Source organism: Schistocerca gregaria, chromosome 5 (assembly GCF_023897955.1).
Source record: "Schistocerca gregaria isolate iqSchGreg1 chromosome 5, iqSchGreg1.2, whole genome shotgun sequence".
In the NCBI taxonomy this organism is placed as follows: domain Eukaryota; kingdom Metazoa; phylum Arthropoda; class Insecta; order Orthoptera; family Acrididae; genus Schistocerca; species Schistocerca gregaria.
Genome location: NC_064924.1, coordinates 331,068,928 through 331,093,656, shown reverse-complemented (window position 1 = coordinate 331,093,656; position 24,729 = coordinate 331,068,928). Strand labels below are relative to the sequence as shown.

General features: G+C 39.0%; 1 protein-coding gene across 6 annotated transcripts in view; it reads right to left on the bottom strand.

Annotated features, from left to right (window-relative positions):
• LOC126272187 (cap-specific mRNA (nucleoside-2'-O-)-methyltransferase 2) overlaps positions 1-24,729 on the bottom strand; it is a 298,755-nt gene that overhangs the window by 70,130 nt on the left and 203,896 nt on the right. For 5 of the 6 annotated variants that reach the window (XM_049974866.1, XM_049974862.1, XM_049974863.1 and 2 more), the window contains 2 exons: positions 22,563-22,670; positions 3,929-4,243 (listed from right to left, as the gene is read on the bottom strand). In XM_049974866.1, coding sequence (XP_049830823.1) covers positions 3,929-4,243; positions 22,563-22,670 — 423 coding nt within the window. The remainder of the gene's footprint in view (positions 1-3,928; positions 4,244-22,562; positions 22,671-24,729) is intronic. The other variant, XM_049974867.1, reaches the window with a different exon arrangement.

The following is a 24,729-nucleotide window of genomic DNA, read 5'->3' as shown; positions in this document are numbered from 1 at the left end:
ATCCACTACTCACCTACGTACGGCAAAGCCCACACTTCTCCCTCACGGTACAATTTTACAGTTATTGAAACAAGAAAACAATGTTATCTAAGTTCCGCTACTACAATAAGAAGATGTTAAAAACTGGCTACAAGAATCACAAACTTGCTCTACAAGGGAAGTAACTACTATTATTGACAGTATTAATCAACAACAAATGAGAATATAACAAAATACTAACACAGAAAGAAAATCAAACGGCTAATGACACAGTAACGAAACTGAAAGCAGTTCGCAAAAATTTCTTCTGAAATTATTTCACCAGAAAACACCAAGAACCATTAGTCAAGTCCTTGCTATGTCATGTTGTAGCACTTCTGTATGGTCGCAGGGGCCTACACAATATTAGGTAGAGGTACCAGTTTCTTTGGCTCTTCAGTGTAGATCCATACAGTGAACAATAATTCTCCCAATGACCCCTCTGAAACTATCAATAACTTCTGATTATTTCAACTTATCAACATCCTGTATTCTTAATTTCCAACTTTTTATAATTTCTGCAGTTTTAATTTGCAGCTCACAATCACAGTGTCCACAGCTATCAATTAGTGTGTCCAAATCTGCCCTCGGCAATGTTTTGCCGCTTAAAATCTGTCTTAACATTATGTTATTTATTTGTAACATTACAATATTTCCAGGTCTCTTCCACATACAAAACTTACTTTAATAACTTTTAAAAAGAGTGTTTTCAATGATTAAATTGTGCCCTGTGCAAAATTCTACCATGTGGGTTTCCCTTTCATTTCTTTCACCCTTTCTATGTTCTCTTACTATTTTTGCTTCTCTTCTTTTTCCTACTATTGAATTCCAGTCCACCAACTACACACAAATTTTCATCTCCCTTAATGAAACAATTAGATTTCCTTCACCTTAAAACATTTTCCTTTAGTCTCTTCATTACTAGGGATATAAACTTGTACTATTGTGGTGGGTGTTGGATTTGTTTCTGTGTTGGCTACAATAATGTGTGATCACTCTGCTGTTCTTAGCAGTTTGCCCACATTCCTATTTTCTTATTCATTATTAGATCTACTCCAGCATTACCCCTATTTGATTGTCTATAGATTATCCTGTGCTCACCAGATCTGAACTCTTGTTCTTACTGCCACCACACTGCACTAAATCCTACTATATATCTAACTTCAATCTATCATTTATACTTCTAAATTCTTTAACATATCTGTCCAAATAACAGACTGTTATTCAGTGCTCTGACGTGTAGAATGCTTTGTTTCTGTGATGACAATATCCTCCTCAGCAGTTCTCACCTGGACATCTGAATGGGAAGCCATCTTCTGTCAGGAATATTCCACCTAAGCGGGTGCGATGATCACTAACCATACAGTACCGCTGTATGTTTCTGCAAAATATAGTGGCTGTAGTTACCCTTGATTCCAGCTGTTTGTAGTACCGACACAAAATGGACACACTGGCTAGCATTACTAAACTGGATTGCATTCAGACTGCTGCCCCTGCAACTACTGAAAAGAATGCTGCCCTTCTTCAGGAAGTACATAATTGTTTACCCTGTGATGTAACGCCCTACAGGAGGCCTGTGACCCTCATATAAACAACTGAACACACCTTTATCATGACTTTACATAGTTTATAACAGGAGTCTACTTGTTAAAACTTTTTATTTGTGTGTATTGGGCATGGCACATCATCAGAACATCATCAGGGAATAACTTAGTACCAAGTATCATATCAAGTGGTATCTATGGTAACTTTGGGACAACAGCCACTTCATCATGCTGACTGAGGACCCAAGGCATACATATTGTGTGCACAAGATGATCCTTCCTATCCCTTGCTATTGTTTCCCTAACTAACTCTGTCTGAAATGCCTCAGAAGGACCAACAGTACCGACTGATTGCCATGTCATCGCCAGCCAATAGGCATCATGGGATGCAGACATGGAGAGGCATGTGCTAGGCACACTGCTCCCACGGCCATTGTCAGTTTTTGTGATTGGAGCCGCCACTTCTGTACCAAGCAGCTTTTCAATTGGCCTTACAAAGGCTGAGTGCATCCCGCTTGTCAACAGCGCTCAACAGACCCACACAGTGATCCATCCAACTGATAGCCAAGCCCAACAGTGCTTAACTTCTGTGAACTGAGGGGAACCTGAGTTACCACTGCAGCAGGGCCATTGACATCATTTCCCTTAGGGGCACCATTATTCATCATATATTTGAACCACTGCCCATTAACAAGAACATTCATTCACAGAGGGCTGCATAATGGTCGTGCATTTTTTTTCTTTTTTCTGAAAAGTAAATAAGTAGGACCCAACTTTACATTAAGCTCTAATTTTCTTTTTATTTCAAGATCTTTAATCCGATGAGGTTGACAGGTCCTGTTCAAGAACTGAAATGCCCAGGAAAGAGGTAAGTGTTATTACAAGAGAAAAACCCTAGGATAAAATTTACTTATTTCCTGAAATAGTCTCAACTTTGTGTCCCATACTTTTGTTTTGTCAAGGTTATATTCACTAACACACACTTGTAGTTTATTAAAAAATTGCAGAAGTGAACCACAAATGCAGAAAATATATACCGCCCTTGAAATGGGACTCCTACTAGAACTGATGTAATAGTTATTCATAGAACACAATCTTACACAGCTACACTGTACTTCATATAATTATTGATTATCGACCCCTTCCACGGAACAAATTGGTCAACATACAAAAAAAGAAAAGATGGAAGTGTTACAATAATTACATTAAGTAGCTACACCGAAATTAAGCAGAAAATGATTTTTCAAACAAGATATCGCTGCCAAAGTTTACATAACAAAAATGTAATGTTCACAACCATCTACTTGTTACAAAAAATTTTATGGATGACGATCATAAGCTTCTAAAAATTCACAAAAATAAAACTCTAATTAGAGGGATAATGACTGACCAAATGAAGATGACTGTCTAAATGCAGGTACTGCTGACAAATTTTGTACAAAGCACAAATGTAGACAGCAACTGAGGTTATAGTACAGATATTGCACAGCACTCACAGACATTGGAAAACACACAATGTATCACAATACTCAGTAATTTCAATCCAGTCAATGAAAGATAATGAGGAAAAGACACAAACAGCACATTCAGTTTGTATGTAAAACATAGAAACTAGAATCCTGATGCAATTTTATCAGACACATCGTCTCTTTTATATGCACATTATTCTATCCACCACCACCACCCTCGAAACTGAATAACAGGAAACTATGATATGACAACTAGAGGAACTAAATGATTCCAACCATTGATGGGGCCTCAAAATCCTTCATGAACTCCCACTGAACCAGTTTAAGTCCACGAATCCAGTAAGTACTGGAGTCAAATATGGTAGGGTACGAGAAAGAATTTCAACAGTGATGAAGCACTGCACCAAACACAAATCAATTTATCAATAAGATTTCACAGATTTTTCAGCTAAACTAAAGGGTTTTGAGAACTAGGCAGAACTGATGAAAAGGGCAGGTCGTTCCACATGCAAGGACTCAAACTATGAAAATGGACTTTGCAATTATCTCACTTGGTAGAGCTCATGAACTGACTGTGGAATATTTAATGAAAGAATGTCCACAACTGAAATGTTCTAGAATGTCTCATGACTTTATGGATGCTACACCTTTGACACATAGCTAGAAATATTTTCTGAATGCAGGGATCCCACTGTGGCTTATTGTTATGCTACATGCATAATGGCCCCACTCCATCTCTCTCTCTCTCTCTCTCTCTCTCTCTCTCTCTCTCTCTCTCTCCCTCTCCCCCTTTAGGAGTTGTAATTGATATTGTTATAAATACAGAACATCCAGCAGAATTATCAAAAAAACACAATTACTTGTTTGGTTTATGAAGTAGTATTTAACAAAACTCACCACATCAAAAATACGACTGAGAAGGTAAACTACTCCTACATTCAATTGAGTTAGCATAGGATAGCCTTGAAGAAGCAATGTATCTCCACGCCACAGCTCTTCTACAGTCTCTGCAATTTCATATAATGCATCTATGTTGGCCTCTGTGTTTTCTCCTCTTGCCATTGCTATCCACAGTCTTTGTTCAAAATTTATTATTTTATTATATTTTTTGGGTAATTCACGATATTTACTAAGAAGTTCACTTCTGACCTGTCCTCCATTCTTTTTTTCTTCCATGGAGTAGCCGAACTTTTCAAAAGCAATATTCAATGCCTGTAAACAAAACAAAACAAAATTTAATGCTAAGATGTGTCAGGTATCAGCATAATTACTAAAGCATACATTTAATTGTCAAACTGCCTTATTAACATAAAAAAAGACTAACATATATTCTTTAATATGCTATAGCAGGGGTCATGAACGATGGGAGTTGGTTATAGGCTTGTTCAGTGCATCAACATCACGCATCCTCCAACAGCCAATGAGCATTCAGAAGTGTTCTGAGCACTTCGCTGTGAATGCCATAGCTAGTGCAGGCATTATGTTATAGCAAGTTACTGAATTTCTATTCCATTTGTTGCGAGTTGTCATCACTGATGGAGGTGGTACTTGACACGTTCTGCATAAGCAAACTTGAGATATAATCTGCAAATGTATGATTTCTTTAAGCAGAAAGCACCTTGCACGTTCTGTAACTATCACTTGGACTCATCAACAACACAATCCCTGCTCGTGCCTTGACATGCACAAACTGCAATCGTTTGTGGAATCTTAACAGTAATATGTGTTCTTTAGCATGGGTGACAACAAATGCCTGCATTAGCATAAAATTTATTGTTATTCATACACACAAAAAGCAAAATCAAGTGAGACAGAGAGAACAGAAGGTACGCCATTTGGATGGTCTAAATAAAGTGCGAGGAACTACTCACAAGAAAAAGATTTACATCTTAAACTTGCACAAATTTTCAACTGTCTCTTCAGATACATAATTATTTACTGACCGAACATTTCCTATTTGAAGACAATACATTCCAATTTAGCAACACACACTGAAAAATCATACTTAATGTACAAATCACAATGAAGGTAACAATATCAACAAGCAGAGACTGGCATTTAACACTTCAGAAACAAAGACACTTTTCCTTGGGTGTTAAGGGAAAGATATATCAAGATTCTGAAAAATATTGTCCTACTTAAAGACACATAAATGTCAAAATTTAAATTATTTCAATGGAACACAACAAAGACTCATGATGGACACAGACGTATTAATGTGAAGCAAAACATGTGTTACAAATCATTACGGAACAGTGATGTGTAGTCCTACATCTGCCTAGCCCACAACAGATTCTTGTGAATTACAAAACAATGTAACATTGTAAAATATGTAAGAGAGCATGTTGTTTAGGCAACAGACATTTCATACTCCTTGTGTAGTACAAGGAAAGATGATCGTGACAGAGTATTAATAAGTAGGGAGTAGGTTGCGGAACATATACTGTGTGTGGGTGTTTGTTTTCATATGTGCAGGCATTAAATGGGAGGTGTGGGATATGAGAAAAAAGCAAGAGGTAGTGACAAATAAAAGGCTTCCCTGCTGTGCACAAGGGCTTTTACGTTTTAGCATCATGGCTTTGCCGGTGGCTTGACCATCAAAGAAGAAGCACACTTCTCAAAAATGAAAACAAAAGACACTACAGTTTTGTGACAAATGAAATATAAAGTAATCTGGATTGTCATGTTAAACCTTCGAGGCGTATGTAAAGTTGTGTTCTACTCCAATTCACAAGTCACACTGACTATCGGTATAGGAAATATATGTTTGTAAAAGTGCTGGATGTGCATTTTCGTGATATGAGTCGATGTTATCTTCTTTTGCTCCAACAACCGCAACAGAACACGAAGAAGTCAAAGCCTTTTCTTTGCTATACATGGGATTTCAGAGGCACTGGTTAGCAGAACCTCTACTTCAAGAGAACAACTACAGTGACCAGGTTAGAAGGGAAACGTAAATACTTTAAAAGTTTGCCGGGTGACAAATTTCATGAAGTTGAAACGGTACAGTACTGCCTGACATTGAAAATAGGTACAACATACTTCATTATTCTTGTCAGAACAACATATTTTTTCTAATAACAAGTCAATTTCACTTAATACACCGAACCCGGGTACCAGTGTGGGAAAGAATGACAATTTATTTATTTAATTGATCACATGTACACTCCCACAAAATAAATCCCTACATCCAGTTTGGTGAGAACTGTGAAATTAATGAACGTATGGTAGTATGCTAACCACAGATAGTGAATGTGAATATATGATCATCTTTGAGACGATCCTTTGGTTACCTTTGATGGAACCAAAGAGATGAAATTTACCATAGCTTTGAGCGCCTGAAATGTGGCTGACCAATACGGTAGCATGGTGCTCTCCCACCTTAGGGGAGGTGCGAGATCGCCCGTGTTTCAGCACTCTGCCGCTGGATCTAGTGTTGGTAAGACCTGTCTTGGGTGTGCTCCGTAAAGACAAAAGAGTGGAGACATGGTATGCATGTGAGATACTTAAGAGTAGTTTGGAATAATAATTTCTCTATTTCAGGAAATTTTGTGGGGAGAATTAAATGTCAGGCAGGTAATATTAAGGGGATTGTAGTAATCTTCGGAAGTGACCAATGGTCACAATGAAACCACGTGTAGCAATAAGTTGAAATACTTCCAAGTGCTTAAGTTAAGCTGAATTACTAGCGTGTGTACTATAAGTAGGAAATATTTATGAAATGGCGTGTGCAGGACTTTAAATTAGAGACGTTGTGAGTACTGGGTGAGTCTCAATCTGTGTATGAGACAAAGGATAAAGAGAAGTACTCGTCCATGGTATCAGTTGAGGACTCGCGTATGTGATGAATATGTTCATAATATTACTTTGTGTGTTATGTTTCCGTGTGACGCTTGATTCAAACTATAATACTCTTGAGAGAGAAGCAAGGTTAGTCAGCCGTCTATCCGGCAACGCCACTTGGCTTGCATTGCACAGGAAGATGTGCATATAACCTCCAGAGTCCATAGTAGGAAAGAAAAGTTACGAAGTGGGGCAGTGTCATGTGAAACTGGGATAAATACTAATTGAAGTGGGAAAGCTGAAAATGATGCGATTATAATATTGTGACTATTCTTTGTATTGTATGTTGCCAGTGTGATGTATTTCATGAAATTTATGTATATGTGGTTGGCATGGGAGAACAACAAGATAGTGTCAGAGGCAGTGGGTTATGCATGTTCCTTTTAGTACCACTCGGTCTGGAGGAAATTTTCGTGATGATGGGTGTGAGAGTCGAAGTGTGAGATATAGCAAAAGATCCACCATCCTATCCAGAAAGTGCACTGTAGCGTTAAATAATTACGAGCCATAAGATAGAGAATCACCAATGTAAAGCCATGCCCACTGGGCGGAATTTCTCATATGTTATTGTTGTAGGTTATAGAATTTGTGTGTTTAGATTATAGAATTTATCGGAATAAATAAGATAGTGAAAAGAAAAAGATTGGTGGCCTTTTACTTCGAATAGTATGTCGTCGTGATACCCAGAATTTATAATGTGTGCGCCATTCATATTCAGTGCAATGGCCACGTGTTGATCAAAGCCGTTAAATGAGAAAGGAAATGGGATATTGCCAGTGCATAGTGAACAGTCAGAATTGAGTAAATTACTAACAGTCAGATGTGCGTTATCCATTGCGTAATATTCAAACAGGAGAATAATTTTTAACTTAATTGTGAGTACTAGAGCTCATGTTACTTGATAAATAAAAAATGAATCCACTCGCTTGGCAGACCACTCATCTTGCACGCCTGACTGCTTGATGCCACAGTGTGAGCAAGGCATGTGGGTGCCTCTCAAAGTGTTCTTACTCAGCTTCGATCACAAGGAGCAAGCCAGAAACTACATAAAACACGTCAAGCACAACTTTTGTGACTGCTTTTGGTATACAGGATGTCTATAATTTAAGTTATAGTTGAAAAATGCTATAGAAAACGATCCACTGCACAGAACAATGTCAAATATGAACAACATATTATCGACGCAGAGGAAACATCATGCAACAAACAAAAATTCAGAAATTTACCAAAGATGGCACTGTAAGCATCTTACTATAAATGGCATCAGTTACAAATGACAGATGAATCGCAATGTGATGGTTATGACTTGAGTTGCACATTACACCGTCTGCACTGTTCACTGCACATGACTGCTCGAGTTCCATAGTCAATAGTTGTGGCACTGTTAGTTAGGTAACCCCATTCACCACAGCAAGTTCATACCATACTGGATGGAAAAAAAAAAAATTGGATTTTAGTTGCCCTCAGGCCAAAAACCACATAAAAAGCAAAAGACATTAGTTTTTAATTGTTCTGGGACCAAAAATTGCATAAAAAGCAACACTTGTTTCTACTTGTCATGAGACTGGCACAAGACATGTTTAATACGCTCCCCTTAGCGATGCTACGGTTTCTCAGGCGAACGAGGTGAGCGCGCCGAATGTAGCAAACGACAATGTACTATTGCAATTCTTACAGAGGATGGATAGAGATAATAAGGAGAGAGGTAGGGAGAATAAGGAAAGATTGGAAGCATATACGGAAAGAATGGAATCGTATACGGAAAGAATGGAAGCGATTGATAAAGATAATAAGGAAAGATTGGAAGCGATTGATAAAGATAGTAAGGAAAGATTGGAGGCAATGGATAAGGGAAATAAAGAGGCAATGGTGAAGCTACACTCAGTTATCGATGAGTGTCTGTCCACAGTTAATAATTGATTAGATGAGAGGGAGAAGAATCTGGCTGTGTTGAGGCAAGTATGTGACACCGTGAAAGAAAAATCCAATAATTTGGATGTACGAATAATTGCAATAGAGAGTGATATTACAGAACGTAGGGACGTGTTGCCAGATGAGCGAATCAAAGAGGTAGTGGTCAGAATGAATATGATTACTGCAGATGTAGAAAAGATCAGTGTAAGAGGCGAGACAGGTTCTGACAGTACGCAGTGAGAGGTTTATGCCGATCAGGAGGAGATACAATCATTATTAAATTTTAAAGAGGCACAATTAGAAATAAATAGGAAACATAGGGAAGAACTAGCACAGTTGCAATTAGCGTGCAGTAGCGAACGTGACACACCACCAGATAGATTGCAAATGGAGAGTGAGATAAATTCAAAAAAGGAAAATAGGCAGAAAGAGGAAGACGAATTCAGAGAGTCAGAAGAACGGTTGTGTCGGATAAAACAGGTGGCAAACCCAACTGGGTATAGTCCAAGGCTGTCTCAATTTCAAGATTCATTACCTTCATTGTGGGGACCGCTCATCAAAATGAAGTTTGTGTGCAACCATTTGAGGGACGAGGCTAGAGCGAAAATGCAGGAAGTTATTAAAGACTGTAGTAGCTACAAGATACTTTGTGACAAGTTTTAAAATGAATTCTGGTTGAAAAGTAAGCAGGACCAGGTTAAGCAAAACATATTGATGATGCCAAATTGTAACGAAGGTGGTATAAGAGATCCAGTGGCGTGCTATCAGGAAATGCTGAGACGAAATAGGTATTTGGATGTGCCATACGAACCTGGGGAGCTCATTAGGATCTTTATAACGAAGTTGCCAGTGAAATTGCGCAGAGATATAGCGATAGCAGGCAGGGGCTTAGACGATTCTGCGTAATTTCAGCACTGTTACAAGAATTGGGTAATGGGAGCAACATCATGAACGAAGACACGACTCATAGGTCACACAGTGTCGAGGATAGGAACGGCAGAAACTATCAGAATGACAGGGGAGCATGGAATCCTGGCATTTCATTCTTGTCATAATGGATTGATGGATAGGAGAAACTAATCCAACATATCAGCCCTTAGGATCTTGCCTTAAAACACATGCCGCTGGCACTGAAAATTGTCCATGTAGCAGACATACTCTACTGATATGTAGGAATGCAAATATCATACTTCTGATCACAGAATAAAACACCAGTAATGGAATCTGTTAGGCTGGTCTCTCAGAACAAAAATTTGCAAATTTTTATTTAGAACACTAATGTAAAAGGACTGTTTCCTCAAAAACCATTTGCTAGAAATATTATGTAATAATGCCAATGAGTCCAGTTTAATTAGTGCAATTTGACTATTGCAGATACTTAACACATAATGTAAAAAGTCAACATTGTGATCTGTATGGAATGGGGTACTTTTATACTGCTGTTACAGGTAACATCAGCAATGTGATCGAAGTTTTTAAATTAGATGCCATCTGATCTATAGTATGTCATTGTCGTGGTGACAGTTATAATGAAGTGCTGTGTATGGTTGTTCGGAATCTGGTGTTAGCGAAAGAGGCCACTAGCACCAAAGTTTCTAACACATGTGCTGTCCCTTTCTCCCAGCTTGTATATTCTATGCACACATTTAATTTTCATGTAAGCACAGATTCCTAACTAGCAAATTCTTTACTGTGTAAAGTGGAGCATTCAGAGTGAGGCGGATTGTGCATGAAAATACTGTACTGATTGAGACGATCAAGGGAAAACAATTGCGTGGGCTTCATCACATTTCTAACATCAAATTATGGAAAAGTTAAGGATAGATCGAAAGTAGGCAAGTTATGGTAGATAGTCAGTGTACTTATTTGTAGTATGTAACATTGTGCACGGTCAACTCGAGCATAAGAATTTTCAGGCGGGATGTCAGGAAGTATGGCGGAATAGACTGGTCGAATGACTCATGATCAGGGGTCGACAGAGTGGTGTATGTAAGTATTTTTTGTCATACGAATAAGGATCAAGCAGAAATGACATGATGATTAATGGGTGGATAAAGATGGTAGATAGAGAGAGAAGCGATGTGATAAATAGTAGTGGATAAAGGTGATATTTAAGGAGAGAAGCGGCGTGAAGCAGTGTGATTAATAAAGAGTGATTCAACGTGATGAAACAGTGGTAAATGAAGGTGAGCAGAATTAATAATGTGGAGACGTCTTAGATGTACGTTACAGAGAGGCCTGGGTATGCTGCAATCAAATTGGTGCGAATGGCGAAGGAAGACCAGGAAATGATGGAGTAACAGACGGATGGAGAGCAGAAATACGAATGATGAGATGAGGACAACTGCACAACGTGAAAGGACATAAAGGGAGTATGAGATCTAGGTGGTGAACATTGTGGAATACTGACGTAAGATGTAATATAAGTTTAGATGTAATATAACTGTAAATCTAATTCTTACCATAACATTTGCAATATGACAAAAATAATTTTTGTTGTTGCTGTTGAAGCCTGGTACCAGTATAACTAATCAAAACAGTACCAAGAATGTGTACAGTTATTTTGCAGGATGAATAATTTGTGTATTTTTTGTTCTTAGATGAAATGTCACAATTCTAAGTTGATATTTAGCAGGATGAATAACCGGTAAAGTGAATGCAGAGGTAAGCCGATGGAGAGAGGTGCCAGAGTGAAAGGACGAATTCAGAGACTGGAATGCTATCTCCGAAACAACTCCATGTGTTATGTGGTTGAGTATAAGGGAGCAAAGGTATGGTATGTTGTCGTGAGTGTGGTGGTGTTAAGGTTAGCTGACTTCTAGACCTATTCTGTTGGTATATTAATGGATTGAATGAGAAGGAAAATGTGGTGTCTGTTGAGTGAGAGTCGTAGAGTAGTGTGATCAATGCACACACTCCTGTAAAGGGGATGTTACCGATCCATAACTAAAGCATTGTTGTGCTTTATTGTTTGATTTGGATGAACCTCGATGGCAGGTCAGGATATGACGTCATGTGGATGGTACATACATGTCCTAGAAATGTTGTTATATATAATAAAAGGTAAAATACGTAAAGAGATACTAGTTTCTGTGTGTCACAAGCACAAAGGTGCATTGTATGTTGTAGATTTAGAGTCGTCGGTTTCTAAAATGTTTATTGTGTTAGGATGTTAAAGTAGTTTACTATTTAACATTATGTGGAAGGTAATTGTGAACTGTCACTTTCATGTTCTGTATGAGGGATGACAGGTACAATCAAGAGCACAAGTGTGGGCTGCATATAGAAAAGGGATAAATGTTGATGTATGTGTAGAAAACTAGGGTGTGTGATGTTATGTTTTTTAGAACAAAGATTCTTTTATTACCAATGTATCTAATAGATCACTCATGTAATCAATGTGTATTTAAATACTGTAAGAATATCCTTTTGTCTCTAAGGCTGCGAGATGCACGGAAGGGTCTGACTGATTGGGTGTTGTAGCGCTGAGGTGCTCACGCAGAACGCGCCCGGCCAAGCTGACATCGGCATGTGAGAGGCAACAGAGCTGCTGCGCTCCCCACTCCACTTGCCGGTCGGGGTACACTCCAGGCGCCCGCTACAACAGGTCAACAGCCCGGGGTGACACGCACCTACCACTGGCAGCCATTCATAAGTTGCACCACCCTTACGACTGGAGACAGTATCCCACGGAGGCAACAGCGGGTGGTTTTTTCTGCTCAACGGCTCGCGCGGCGGCGGAGCAACGGCAGAATGAACGGCACGCGGCAGAGTCCGGCGGGCATTTTTTAACAGCAACTATTAACTAGTACTGAACTGTGGAGCCGTGAAACAAGATGACTTCTCGTATGTCTCAATAAGGTGGAAAGTGAAGGACTGGTGTTTCGACGTTGTGAGTGGTGGAAAAGATTTTGTCTTTAGCAGACAGGACGATTGTTTTGTTTTGTCTTGACCACTGAACGGTGGAATCCATAAACTTTTGGCAGTGACTTGTTAAGTGTGCTTTGTAAATTGCATGTGGGACGCTTGTTATACTTAAAGAGGACAGTTGTCATATGGTGACTAATTATTGTTTGAATGCAAGAAACGAAAGTGGGACATTGACATTTGCATTTGTAGTAGGTGACATTTCTTTAATTGGTGCGGGTATTAAGTGCTGTTTGTTGGAACTTACGACTTTTAATTACACCATGAACTGAAAGGGCAGAACCGTGGGTAATAGTAATTGTAGGGTCATTTCTGGACAACCCGATTCGTGTGGATGGTAATCTGAGAGTGACTATGACACTTGTGGTCAAAATGCCGATTTGAGTGACCTAAAGACTTTCGTCCGGATAACCATGGGAGAGCTTTGACACAGAGGCAGTGTTTCTAGGAAAACTATCAGCAACTTTTTGACCCCAAGAAAATCACAGAACGAAATGATTCCATGTGACTCGCAAGATAAGGAATAATATATTTGTACTCGTAATTGTGTAAATTTTTTTATATGCTCCATTCCTGAAGGGAAAGCAAGTGTAATTGTATTTCATTAACGTATGTGTTTAGAATAGTTAGTGTGTTTTTTTGTTTGTTCTGGGTTATCAAGTTCACATAGTATGTTTATTAGAATATTTGGTACAAGGATGCTTTAATTATTACCCAGTGGCGTAATACTAACATAGCGGCTCTTGTTGCATTGGTCAGTAAGGTGGTCACAGGGGACAAGAGTTTGCATTGCACAAGAAATATCGGAATTAACTGATGCATTCAGATGTCGTGGACAGTAATAATCTTGTTGGTGTGTTGACTGAAGCCACTTATTTGCATTATCACAGTGGTAATATTTCACATTAAAGTGTAACAAAGGCTAGTCGAAATGCAAGTTCTTGTCGTCTAAATGTGTACCAACAGAAAAATGAGCAGTAGAGTAAGATACGAGAGCTACTGGTGGATTCAAGCACTTATTGCTAACTATTTACTGCGTGTATTGATCAAAGTTGATGGACTGACTAGCTCAGCAGCAGGTATTTGTACTGGTGGACAAGGATAAGGTTAAACTCACAGTCGAGTGGTGGTGGCAATTGTTTAAGTGATGATAGTTAATGAGGTATGACATGATGTCTTAGATTAACTATATTACGTAACCAGTATGTAACTTGTGGTATATTTCATTGTTTTTCTTCTCAGTTTTATTTCTCTGTAGGTTTGATGTATATTTTAGAGTAATGGTATGGAGCCTGACATTCTACATGTAACTAGTGTACGCAATGTTTTTCTTTTGTTGATTTTGTTTTGTATTTAGACATTCCTGTGTAAAGATTTTTACCCCGCAATTTATGAATGTCAGATTACTTGCTCTGTGTTTGGACGGTGTGCTATTTAAAATTTCATGAGTACAATTAGTATTTTTTAATATTTATTATAGAATTAGTGTACTTGGATTACTCATAAAAATAACAAAGATCCCAGTAACTAAGCAAATTTTTATCTCAACATTATTTTTTATTTGTATGATGTAATGTTTTATTTGTCTTGTTGATTGTTATAAATTTGTATATGTACGTTACTCCGGATTGTGGAGACTACAATAATGCAACAACTGGGTCAATAATTTGGTAAAGTAACAGCATTTGGTTGTCTATTTGAGGTCACCAGGGGCTAAGGTCTCCTCCTGGTTATTATGACGACTTGCTACGTTTGTTCTAACACAGCTTTCTTAAAAACAAAAAAACAAAAATATTCGGAACTACCCTCGCATTGTAAGGATAGTGCCCTACCATTTTTTTCTGAACGAGTAGCCAGTGGTAAAAGGGTACAGTACCGCCCGACATTAAAAATAGGTACAACATACTTCATTATTCTTGTCAGAACAACATATTTTTTCTAATAATAACTCAATTTCACTTAATACACCGAACCCGGGTACCAGTGTGAGAAAGAATGACAATTTATTTATTTAATTGATCACATGTACACTCCCACAAAATAAATCCCTACATCCAGTTTGGTGAGAACTGTGAAATTAATGAATGTATGGTCGTCTGCTAACCACAGATAGTGAATGTGAATATATGATCATCTTTGAGACGATCCTTTGGTTACCTTTGATGGAACCAAAGAGATGAAATTTACCGGAGCTTTGAGCACCTGAAATGTGGCTGACCAATGCGGTAGCATGGTGCTCTCCCACCTTGGTGGAGGTGCGAGATCGGCCATGTTTCAGCACTGTGTCAGTGGATCTAGTGTTGGTAAGACCTGTCTTAGGTGTGCTCCGTAAAGACAAAAGAGTGGAGACATGGTATGCATGTGAGATACGTAAGAGTAGTTTGGAATAATAATTTCTCTATTTCAGGAAATTTTGTGGGGAGAATTAAATGTCAGGCAGGTAATATTAAGGGGATTGTAGTAATCTTCGGAAGTGACCAATGGTCACAATGAAACCACGTGTAGCAATAAGTTGAAATACTTCCAAGTGCTTAAGTTAAGCTGAATTACTAGCGTGTGTACTATAAGTAGGAAATATTTATGAAATGGCGTGTGCAGGACTTTAAATTAGAGACGTTGTGAGTACTGGGTGAGTCTCAATCTGTGTATGAGACAAAGGATAAAGAGAAGTACTCGTCCATGGTATCAGTTGAGGACTCGCGTATGTGATGAATATGTTCATAATATTACTTTGTGTGTTATGTTTCCGTGTGACGCTTGATTCAAACTATAATACTCTTGAGAGAGAAGCAAGGTTAGTCAGCCGTCTATCCGGCAACACCACTTGGCTTGCATTGCACAGGAAGATGTGCATATAACCTCCAGAGTCCATAGTAGGAAAGAAAAGTTACGAAGTGGGGCAGTGTCATGTGAAACTGGGATAAATACTAATTGAAGTGGGAAAGCTGAAAATGATGCGATTATAATATTGTGACTATTCTTTGTATTGTATGTTGCCAGTGTGATGTATTTCATGAAATTTATGTATATGTGGTTGGCATGGGAGAACAACAAGATAGTGTCAGAGGCAGTGGGTTATGCATGTTCCTTTTAGTACCACTCGGTCTGGAGGAAATTTTCGTGATGATGGGTGTGAGAGTCGAAGTGTGAGATATAGCAAAAGATCCACCATCCTATCCAGAAAGTGCACTGTAGCGTTAAATAATTACGAGCCATAAGATAGAGAATCACCAATGTAAAGCCATGCCCACTGGGCGGAATTTCTCATATGTTATTGTTGTAGGTTATAGAATTTGTGTGTTTAGATTATAGAATTTATCGGAATAAATAAGATAGTGAAAAGAAAAAGATTGGTGGCCTTTTACTTCGAATAGTATGTCGTCGTGATACCCAGAATTTATAATGTGTGCGCCATTCATATTCAGTGCAATGGCCACGTGTTGATCAAAGCCGTTAAATGAGAAAGGAAATGGGATATTGCCAGTGCGTAGTGAACAGTCAGAATTGAGTAAATTACTAACAGTCAGATGTGCGTTATCCATTGCGTAATATTCAAACAGGAGAATAATTTTTAACTTAATTGTGAGTACTAGAGCTCATGTTACTTGATAAATAAAAAATGAATCCACTCGCTTGGCAGACCACTCATCTTGCACGCCTGACTGCTTGATGCCACAGTGTGAGCAAGGCATGTGGGTGCCTCTCAAAGTGTTCTTACTCAGCTTCGATCACAAGGAGCAAGCCAGAAACTACATAAAACACGTCAAGCACAACTTTTGTGACTGCTTTTGGTATACAGGATGTCTATAATTTAAGTTATAGTTGAAAAATGCTATAGAAAACGATCCACTGCACAGAACAATGTCAAATGTGAACAACATATTATTGACGCAGAGGAAACATCATGCAACAAACAAAAATTCAGAAATTTACCAAAGATGGCACTGTAAGCATCTTACTATAAATGGCATCAGTTACAAATGACAGATGAATCGCAATGTGATGGTTATGACTTGAGTTGCACATTACACCGTCTGCACTGTTCACTGCACATGACTGCTCGAGTTCCATAGTCAATAGTTGTGGCACTGTTAGTTAGGTAACCCCATTCACCACAGCAAGTTCATACCATACTGGATGGAAAAAAAAATTGGATTTTAATTGCCCTCAGGCCAAAAACCACATAAAAAGCAAAAGACATTAGTTTTTAATTGTTCTGGGACCAAAAATTGCATAAAAAGCAACACTTGTTTCTAATTGTCATGAGACTGGCACAAGACATGTTCAATACGATGCTCATCATTTTTTGCCACAAGCTGAAATCACGAAACAGGATTTTCCACATTAGATCAGAGTGTCTCAGGTGCACTGAACACATCATCTTTCAGATGACCCCACTGCAAAAGTCACACGGATTATGATCTGGTGATACGAATGGCATGGCCAATAATACTAGAATTTCTGAAACGCCTCTGCAAGCAACCACTTCACTGGCTGCACAATGTGCAGAAGACAGTCATATTGCCTAAGAATGATCCCATACACACATCCATGCTGCTGAAGGGTTGGAATGATGATGGTGCGCAGATGACTCATAGTGTGTATCAGGAAAAGGTCTCATTTCAATTTTTTTTTTTTTTTTTTTTTTTTTTTTTAACACCTATGGTAAACACTGCCTTCAACCTGCACTACAGTGTCGCCCTGGAGGATTGAAATGGTGCTAGTTGATGTGCACGTGAACATTCTTCCGTTCATATTCTCCAATTCTGCTTATTGACATGTCCTTGGCTACGAAAATGGGCTTTGTCTGCTCACAGAATGTTCCATGGCCATTCATTATCCACTTTGAGCAAGAGCTTCGAGTGAACATCTGACTTGCTGGCAGGTCAGAAGCAAGCAATTGCAGAACAAGGGAGATTTTTATTATTTGTCATATACAGCTGATGGTCTTGAGACATACTGAGTTTCACATTTATCTGCGATAATACTACAGAGTCTTGGTGATACTGATGCAAGTTTAGAAGAAGGACATTAATGGGCTCAAGCATGAGATGGATTATGTATCAGGGAGAGAGACGTACTAGGGCATTTCATGCAGCTACAGTAGCCGCAGTGCCATTGTGGCATGACAGTTAATTATCTGTCCAGTAAGCTGGAGACCCGGGTCTGAATTCTGGCACTGGTACATACTTTAATTCACTGCTTTGGTCTAAATCATTACCACAGATAAAGATGATTTTGTATGGGTAACAATGTAGGATGTTTTGTAGGATTTTATGCAGAGTATTCACAGGCATGCCCAATTATTGGGCAACTCTGCATGCACTGCCTGTTTGCACAACACTCCTCAATCCCTCCTGCAATGCAGTCGCCTCATCTTCGGCAAATGACACACCAACTGTGTTCCTCCCTCTGCCACAATGCACTTCAAAAGAACCTGTCATATCAAATTTTGTAATCATTTTCTCCAGACTACAAGCAGACAGCAGGCCAATGCCTTTTTTCATGTCCTCGAGTGCCCGAAACTACTGCAGGGCTACTGGCACACAGTCACCATTTTTGTAACAGAGCTTTACTTGCAGTGCGCAGTGCACAATCCTTAATGAAGTCAATGATGCTGGGTGATGTGCTGCATGTCTGTTGGTGTACATCTCCTTATGCTCACTGTGACATCTGTTGGTCAAATTTTCATTATTATTATTATTATTATTATTATTATTATTATTATTATTGTTCTATGGCGGTTCCCCCCAATATTTTTTTCAAATTTGATGTCATTCCCAGCAGTGGTTCTCTTTCTACGGCGTTCTGAAACTGGAACTTCAATGACGAACAATCTGCATATTTCCATGTGTCCAGTAATCTGGTGGAGCTATCCACGATTTCAAAATGGGACGATGATTGCATTAACAAAGCAATTGGCAGTAACTGCAGGGGAGTGTTTGCGCATACTCCATGAATCACTGCCCCAGGTCAGAGAATCACATAGATCCTGTGGCAAGAGCCACAACTAACAACAGGGAAAATGACTAAAGTGAACAAATGACTTTGAAATATGTAGTTGTTCTGCTGATGTATTTCAATCTGTGAACTTGACATTTACACTGAGATTGAAAACCAAGCAATTATTGTAAAGTTCCATGCAGAAAAATATTTAATATGAAGAGTCACTGTATTTGAGGGCAAGAATGCATGGCACATAGATCTGAGAAGTGTCATATTTATTTATGCAATTGGTTATTGTGCTAAATTCTTGGCTTCTGGTGTTTGCTACCGAATCTGAAAACAAAGTCCAAGTTTTATCCACAGCTGAGACTAAAGGTGAGCTAAAGTAATAATCAGCAATCACCACTCAAGAGAAATGCCAGACTTTTATAAAACTAATACTTAGTATCAGGAACATTACATCATATAGTAATCTCAAATTAAATTTGAATGTTTTTAAGACTACAGCCATTATGAATATGATTGTAAACAAGCACCCATCACGCTCAATGATGAGAGGACAGCCAATCTTTCTTTCATCCTATATGTTTTCTTTCATCCTATATGTTTTTCACTGATTTGTCATGATATTAATGCATTGGTTTCTGGGATGCTACAGGGATTCTTCATTTTTTTAAACTGAGTACCTTTGCAGACTGCAAAATTTTGTGATTACTGCTTTACTCACAAGGGAGAAACTCCCCATCACATCCTCCCTCAGATTTAGTGGTAAGATGGTCCAGTGGATAGCCCGTCATAAACTGAACACAGATCAAGAATGAAAACTGGAAGAAGGTGTACTGAACTGTAGGGAAAAAAGCAAAATAGATACAGTGATTAGTCCAAGGACAAGAATTGCAATAAATAGCAGCCTAAAACAGTAATGGTGTTATAGGTAATGGTATTGGCCTGTCAAGTGGGCAAACCACGTTCTAAACTCCCTCGTGCCTTTCTGCCCCCACAACATTATGAACTATCTGTCAGTTATTGAAATGTTTGTTCTCTTTCTGTAGTCTTGGCAGTTGTCATGTTATACTTTGGCTATAGAATATGTCATTTGGTAAGAATATGATACCGTCACAAGTAAATGGGGTGAATAGCGAGAGCAGGCGAGATACCACATAGACACCTCACAGAAATAAACAGGTGTGAACTAGGTTACAACAAAAGAATTCAAGACTTCCAAAACAGAACACAACTTCAAAACCATATGTTTTGACAGAGCACAGAGAATCTGTATAATTGTGGAACTGTTGCATTCATTTGGTGCAGTTTATGAGACAAACTATTATGTTTTCATAATTTCCTTGAGAGTCATCACATTCACCTTCATACGAACACATATTTCGGGCAAGGTGGCATATCTAACTCACTTACCGGTCATGCAAATTAGATGCGTCAATAAGAGAGTCCTATCTTATGACACACGTACTGTCACTAGTGCTCTGTATGACACACCAGATGCATTTTCCTGTAGAGGATTGTGTTGACTTGTCACCAAACGTTTGCGGTTCCCATTCGAAAGTCACTTTCTTTTGGATGCTAATAGAGTAGTTGTGCAGAATCAACTTTCATTATAAGTCCCACTCTTACACCTCGCTGTTGCAAACAGACATTATACCACAACACAGACACAAATTTGAATAAAGCGAACAGCGAGGAGGAGGGAGGGGGGAATGGATAGGGGGGAGGGGGGTGGTGATGGCGAAGAATTTGTCACAAGAGAAGTTCGCCCACTTGGCAGTCCAACATCATAACCACTTACATCATCTGTGGCAATATTTTGTAATAGCATTCAGTTGTCTAAAATAAAGAATTATGCTTCACTGTCTCAAGTTTCTGCATTGAACTACTTTATTTACCCGAGTATAAGACAACCCAGAATATAAGAAGATCCCCTATTTTTAGTGATGTTCTTTGAGAAAAGAGCCTGTGTGTTTCTATAGACAAGCAACAATGAAATTTATAATCTCAGTTGTCACAAATAATTTCCTACAATTTCTGACATTGTGGTTATTCTGGGACCTGAGAACACAGTTGCCCCCTCCCCAATACATAGTGGATTTTGTATATACTGACACGAGAATGTAACTATACTGAAAGGGATGTGTAGCCACGCCAACTCCAGCATCATTGCCAGCTGCACTCAGTTTCTTGCTTGAGGATCCTTGGCACAGGCAGCACAATCAAGATGGTGCCATGGATTCTCCATTTAGTTTAAATCCAGGGAGTTTCATGGCCAAGACAGTATGGTAAATTCATCCTGACATTCTTTGAACCACATGCACGCACTGCTAGCTGTGTAACACATGGCATTGTCCTGCTGGTAGATGCCTTCGTGCCAACAAAAAACAGTGTGCGTGTAGGGGTGGAACTTGGATCCAAGGATAGGGGCATACTTGTGTTGATCCACTGTGCCTTCTAGAGTGACAAAGTCATCCAGGAAATGCATCCACCCTGGGCCCTTCCGATGAATGTTGCAAAGTGTTTGCTTTCAGATGCTTAATGCTATACATGCCAATGGTTACCAATGGAGCATTAAATGTGATTCATCTCAAAATGCCACCTGTCATCACTCAGTGGGTGTTCAGCTGCGGTACTGGCAATTAAATTTTAGCCTTCATTTCTGATCAACAGCAGTCAGTCAGTATGGGTGCATGAACCAAGAGTCTACTGCAGAGGCCCATACACACTGAATAGTTGAGAGGGCAGTGCTGGTAGCCACTTCGTTCATCTTGGTTGTCAGTTGCTCAATAGTCGCATGCCTACTCACCCATACACGTCTCTGCAACCACTGTTCACCCCTGTCATCAATGGCCCATGGTGCCTCAAAGCTGCTTTGGTGCTGGTTTTGAATAGCACAATATGCAAGGCATGGTATACTTCACACATGGCGGCATGTTAACAGTTTGCAAATTTAACGTTTTGGAAATGCTTCCACCCCTGGCCCAAAGCTAATGATCATTCCCTTTTGGACATCAGATAAATCACACTGTTTCTGCATTATGATGACTGCACTGTCGTCTGAATCCTCAAAACCTGCTTTATATACCCTTCACTGCTAGGGCTGCCACCTGGCATCTGTGGGTGTTAATGCAAGTTGCCGTTGGATATAGGCAGTGGTCACATTAATGCAACTGGACTATGCAGTTTTGATATAGTTTTCACTGCTACTACGAAAATAGTTAAGTCTTTTCTTTCACTAGTGTGAAAGAATTTTGGTGAAATCAATGCTAACATTTTGCTCAACAGAGCTAACAAACAAGCACTACTACCTTTCTGCTAACTTTCTCCAATAAATCCAGAAAATCAATTAGCATTAACTTATTGTTAAAGAAAGAACAGGGCCTATCTGGTGCTATAAGGTTATTGTCCTGGATATGGCAACATGGAGCTCTCAACATCTTTGGCATGCACAACACTGGCCAGCCTATGTTACGCGATCTGCTGGCTACTAATTCATCTCACGTGAAGTAAGAGGGGTGCAAGGGTGAGGGCAAGATTAGTAGGGAAAAAATTAAAAACTTTAAATAATAGTCCATTAAAACAAATTGCATTCTAATTAGATACTGCCATTGTTGCACCAGCAGCAAGAGTATGAACATTAGTGCCAGCAATTTTGTGACACTACCCAACCTTTCTTCAAATTAAATCTTCATGTAGCTTCAGTTGCCAAAGTTTCTTCTGTAAATGTACGACAATCCCTATATTAATCTATTACACAATGTAAAAATGCTGGTCTCAGCAGTTCAATCTGCAAATGTAAGAAGACCCTGTATTTTTCAATGAACGAATCTGGGAAAAACCTTATCTTATAATTGGGCAAATACAATAAGAGAAGTTACTTAAATTTTATTATTACCTGGTTATGCATCCCTAATAATGGTCCCATGCAGAATTTTGAGCTTTCAACTGTGTGAATAGGTTTTCCTATTTGTATGGAAAACTTTTTGAGCACCTTCTCGGGGAACTGTAACAATGTAAAACACTATAAAATCTACAGCTTATTTAAGAAAATTAGTTGAAAACTTCCATGTAATACAACACTGTACTAAAAGATTATTTTAAAACATCCCATTGTGTCTTGCAAAGTGGTTTGCATCTACCATATTTACCCGAATCTAAGCCACACTCGAATCTAAGCCGCACCTGAAAAATGAGACTCGAAATCAAGGGGAAAAAAAAAATTCTCAAATCTAAGCCGCACCTGAAATTTGAGACTCGAAATTCAAGGGGAGAGAAAAGTTTTAGGCCGCATCTCCAAATCAAAACAAAGTTGGTCCATTGTAATATGAGGGACAATTTAGGTCGATACACCTACAGTAGTTTGGTTCTAATCGTAAGCTTAGCAGTTAAGCTTTACCAGGTAGTCATAGCTATGCGTCAGGCGCTCTGTCCGTATTTATACGGGTACCATTCCATTTTCACATGCTTTGCCTGGTTTGAATTGATTGCTTATTTTTCTTTGATCTGATAAGCGCAGTTTTCTTTGTTATAGGTGTTTACGTCAATCTAAGCAGAAAATGCATTACTATACTGTGTCATGCATTGTTTGTCGCATTCTGATAGTGCGTGTTTACAGCTTGTTGCTGCTCGCAGCATGGCTTGCTTTTGTGCGCGCTACCGCCGCCTACAATTTAAAAAAATGAGGAATTGTCTCATTAGCGAAACAATGGCAAGAGACTGCTATTTGTCGTTACTTACGCTGCTGCTTATTTGATAACGATCAACAAGAACTAAACAATAGACTGAGTGTGATAGGTGATGTTCTAAACGAAATTTTAGAGAAAATTTTTCTCCGTTTGAAAATCTTTGCATGCGCCTCTTTAGTACATTACATTCTGCACAGAAATTAGAGTCATCTTAGATTTAAAAATCTAGTCAATTCCCGTGCTTCATTTCTGACTGTATCACTGTTAAGCACAAGAATAATACGAATAGCCGGCCGTGGTGGCCGAGCGGTTCTAGGCGTTACAGTCCGGAACCGCGCGACCGCTACGGTCGCAGCTTCGAATCCTGCCTCGGGCATGGATGTGTGTGATGTCCTTAGGTTAGTTAGGTTTAAGTGGTTCTAAGTTCTAGGGGACTTATGACCTCAGCAGTTGAGTCCCATAGTGCTCAGAGCCATTTGAACCATTTGAATAATACGAATATAAACATGACATGATATGTATATTCTTCCGCGTTCGCTGTTGTCTCACTCTAGTTTTGTGGCTTATTAGGCAGACAGGATTTAAATGAGATAGCAGTAAACACGAAACAATACATGGCTAAATGTTTATATTCGTATTATTCTTATGGTGACGAGAATACTGAATGTGATTCACAATTTATAAAAGTTCCTATTAGCAACCATCTCTTCTCACAGATAGGAAAAAATCCAGAAGATAGAGTTGGCCATACTGACAAAGATCCCAAACAGTCTTGCCAGTCGGGTTTTCGTAGTACATTGAAATGCTGCTACATTCGAAGATGAACAATACGGCATTTGTATTTACTTCGTTGGATAATGTATGAAAATGCAGTGGTCGAAACTCGGGGCGGGAAAAAAAAGCTCGTCTTCCACCTTTTTTTTTTAAATTTATTTACTGACGCTCAGGTTTTGGCGCCAGTATTTATCTTTGTGCCTACAAAGCATGCTTGTGTAGTGCTACATATATTCGATGGCAGGAGTAAGTTATGGCGGCACCCACCAACATTTTTCAGCACTTCTGCTTGCTTTGCACTTGATTCTAAGCCGCAGGCGGTTTTTTAGATCATAAAAACCGGAAAAAAAGTGGGCTTAGATTCGAGTAAATACGGTAATTATCATGCTAAAAACTGAGCTATAAATGTAGCATCAGAACATTACCTTATTTAAAAACTGTTTCCTGTATTGTCTGCAGGTAATGCTACAGCTTTATGTCACATTCAGAACTTTTGCAACTACACATATAAATCTTGTATTGGAAGTGGTTTAATGTTAAAACATCAGAGAGGGATGAAACTGCTAGAGGGGGACCCCCCCCCTACTCCTCCTCCTCCTCCTC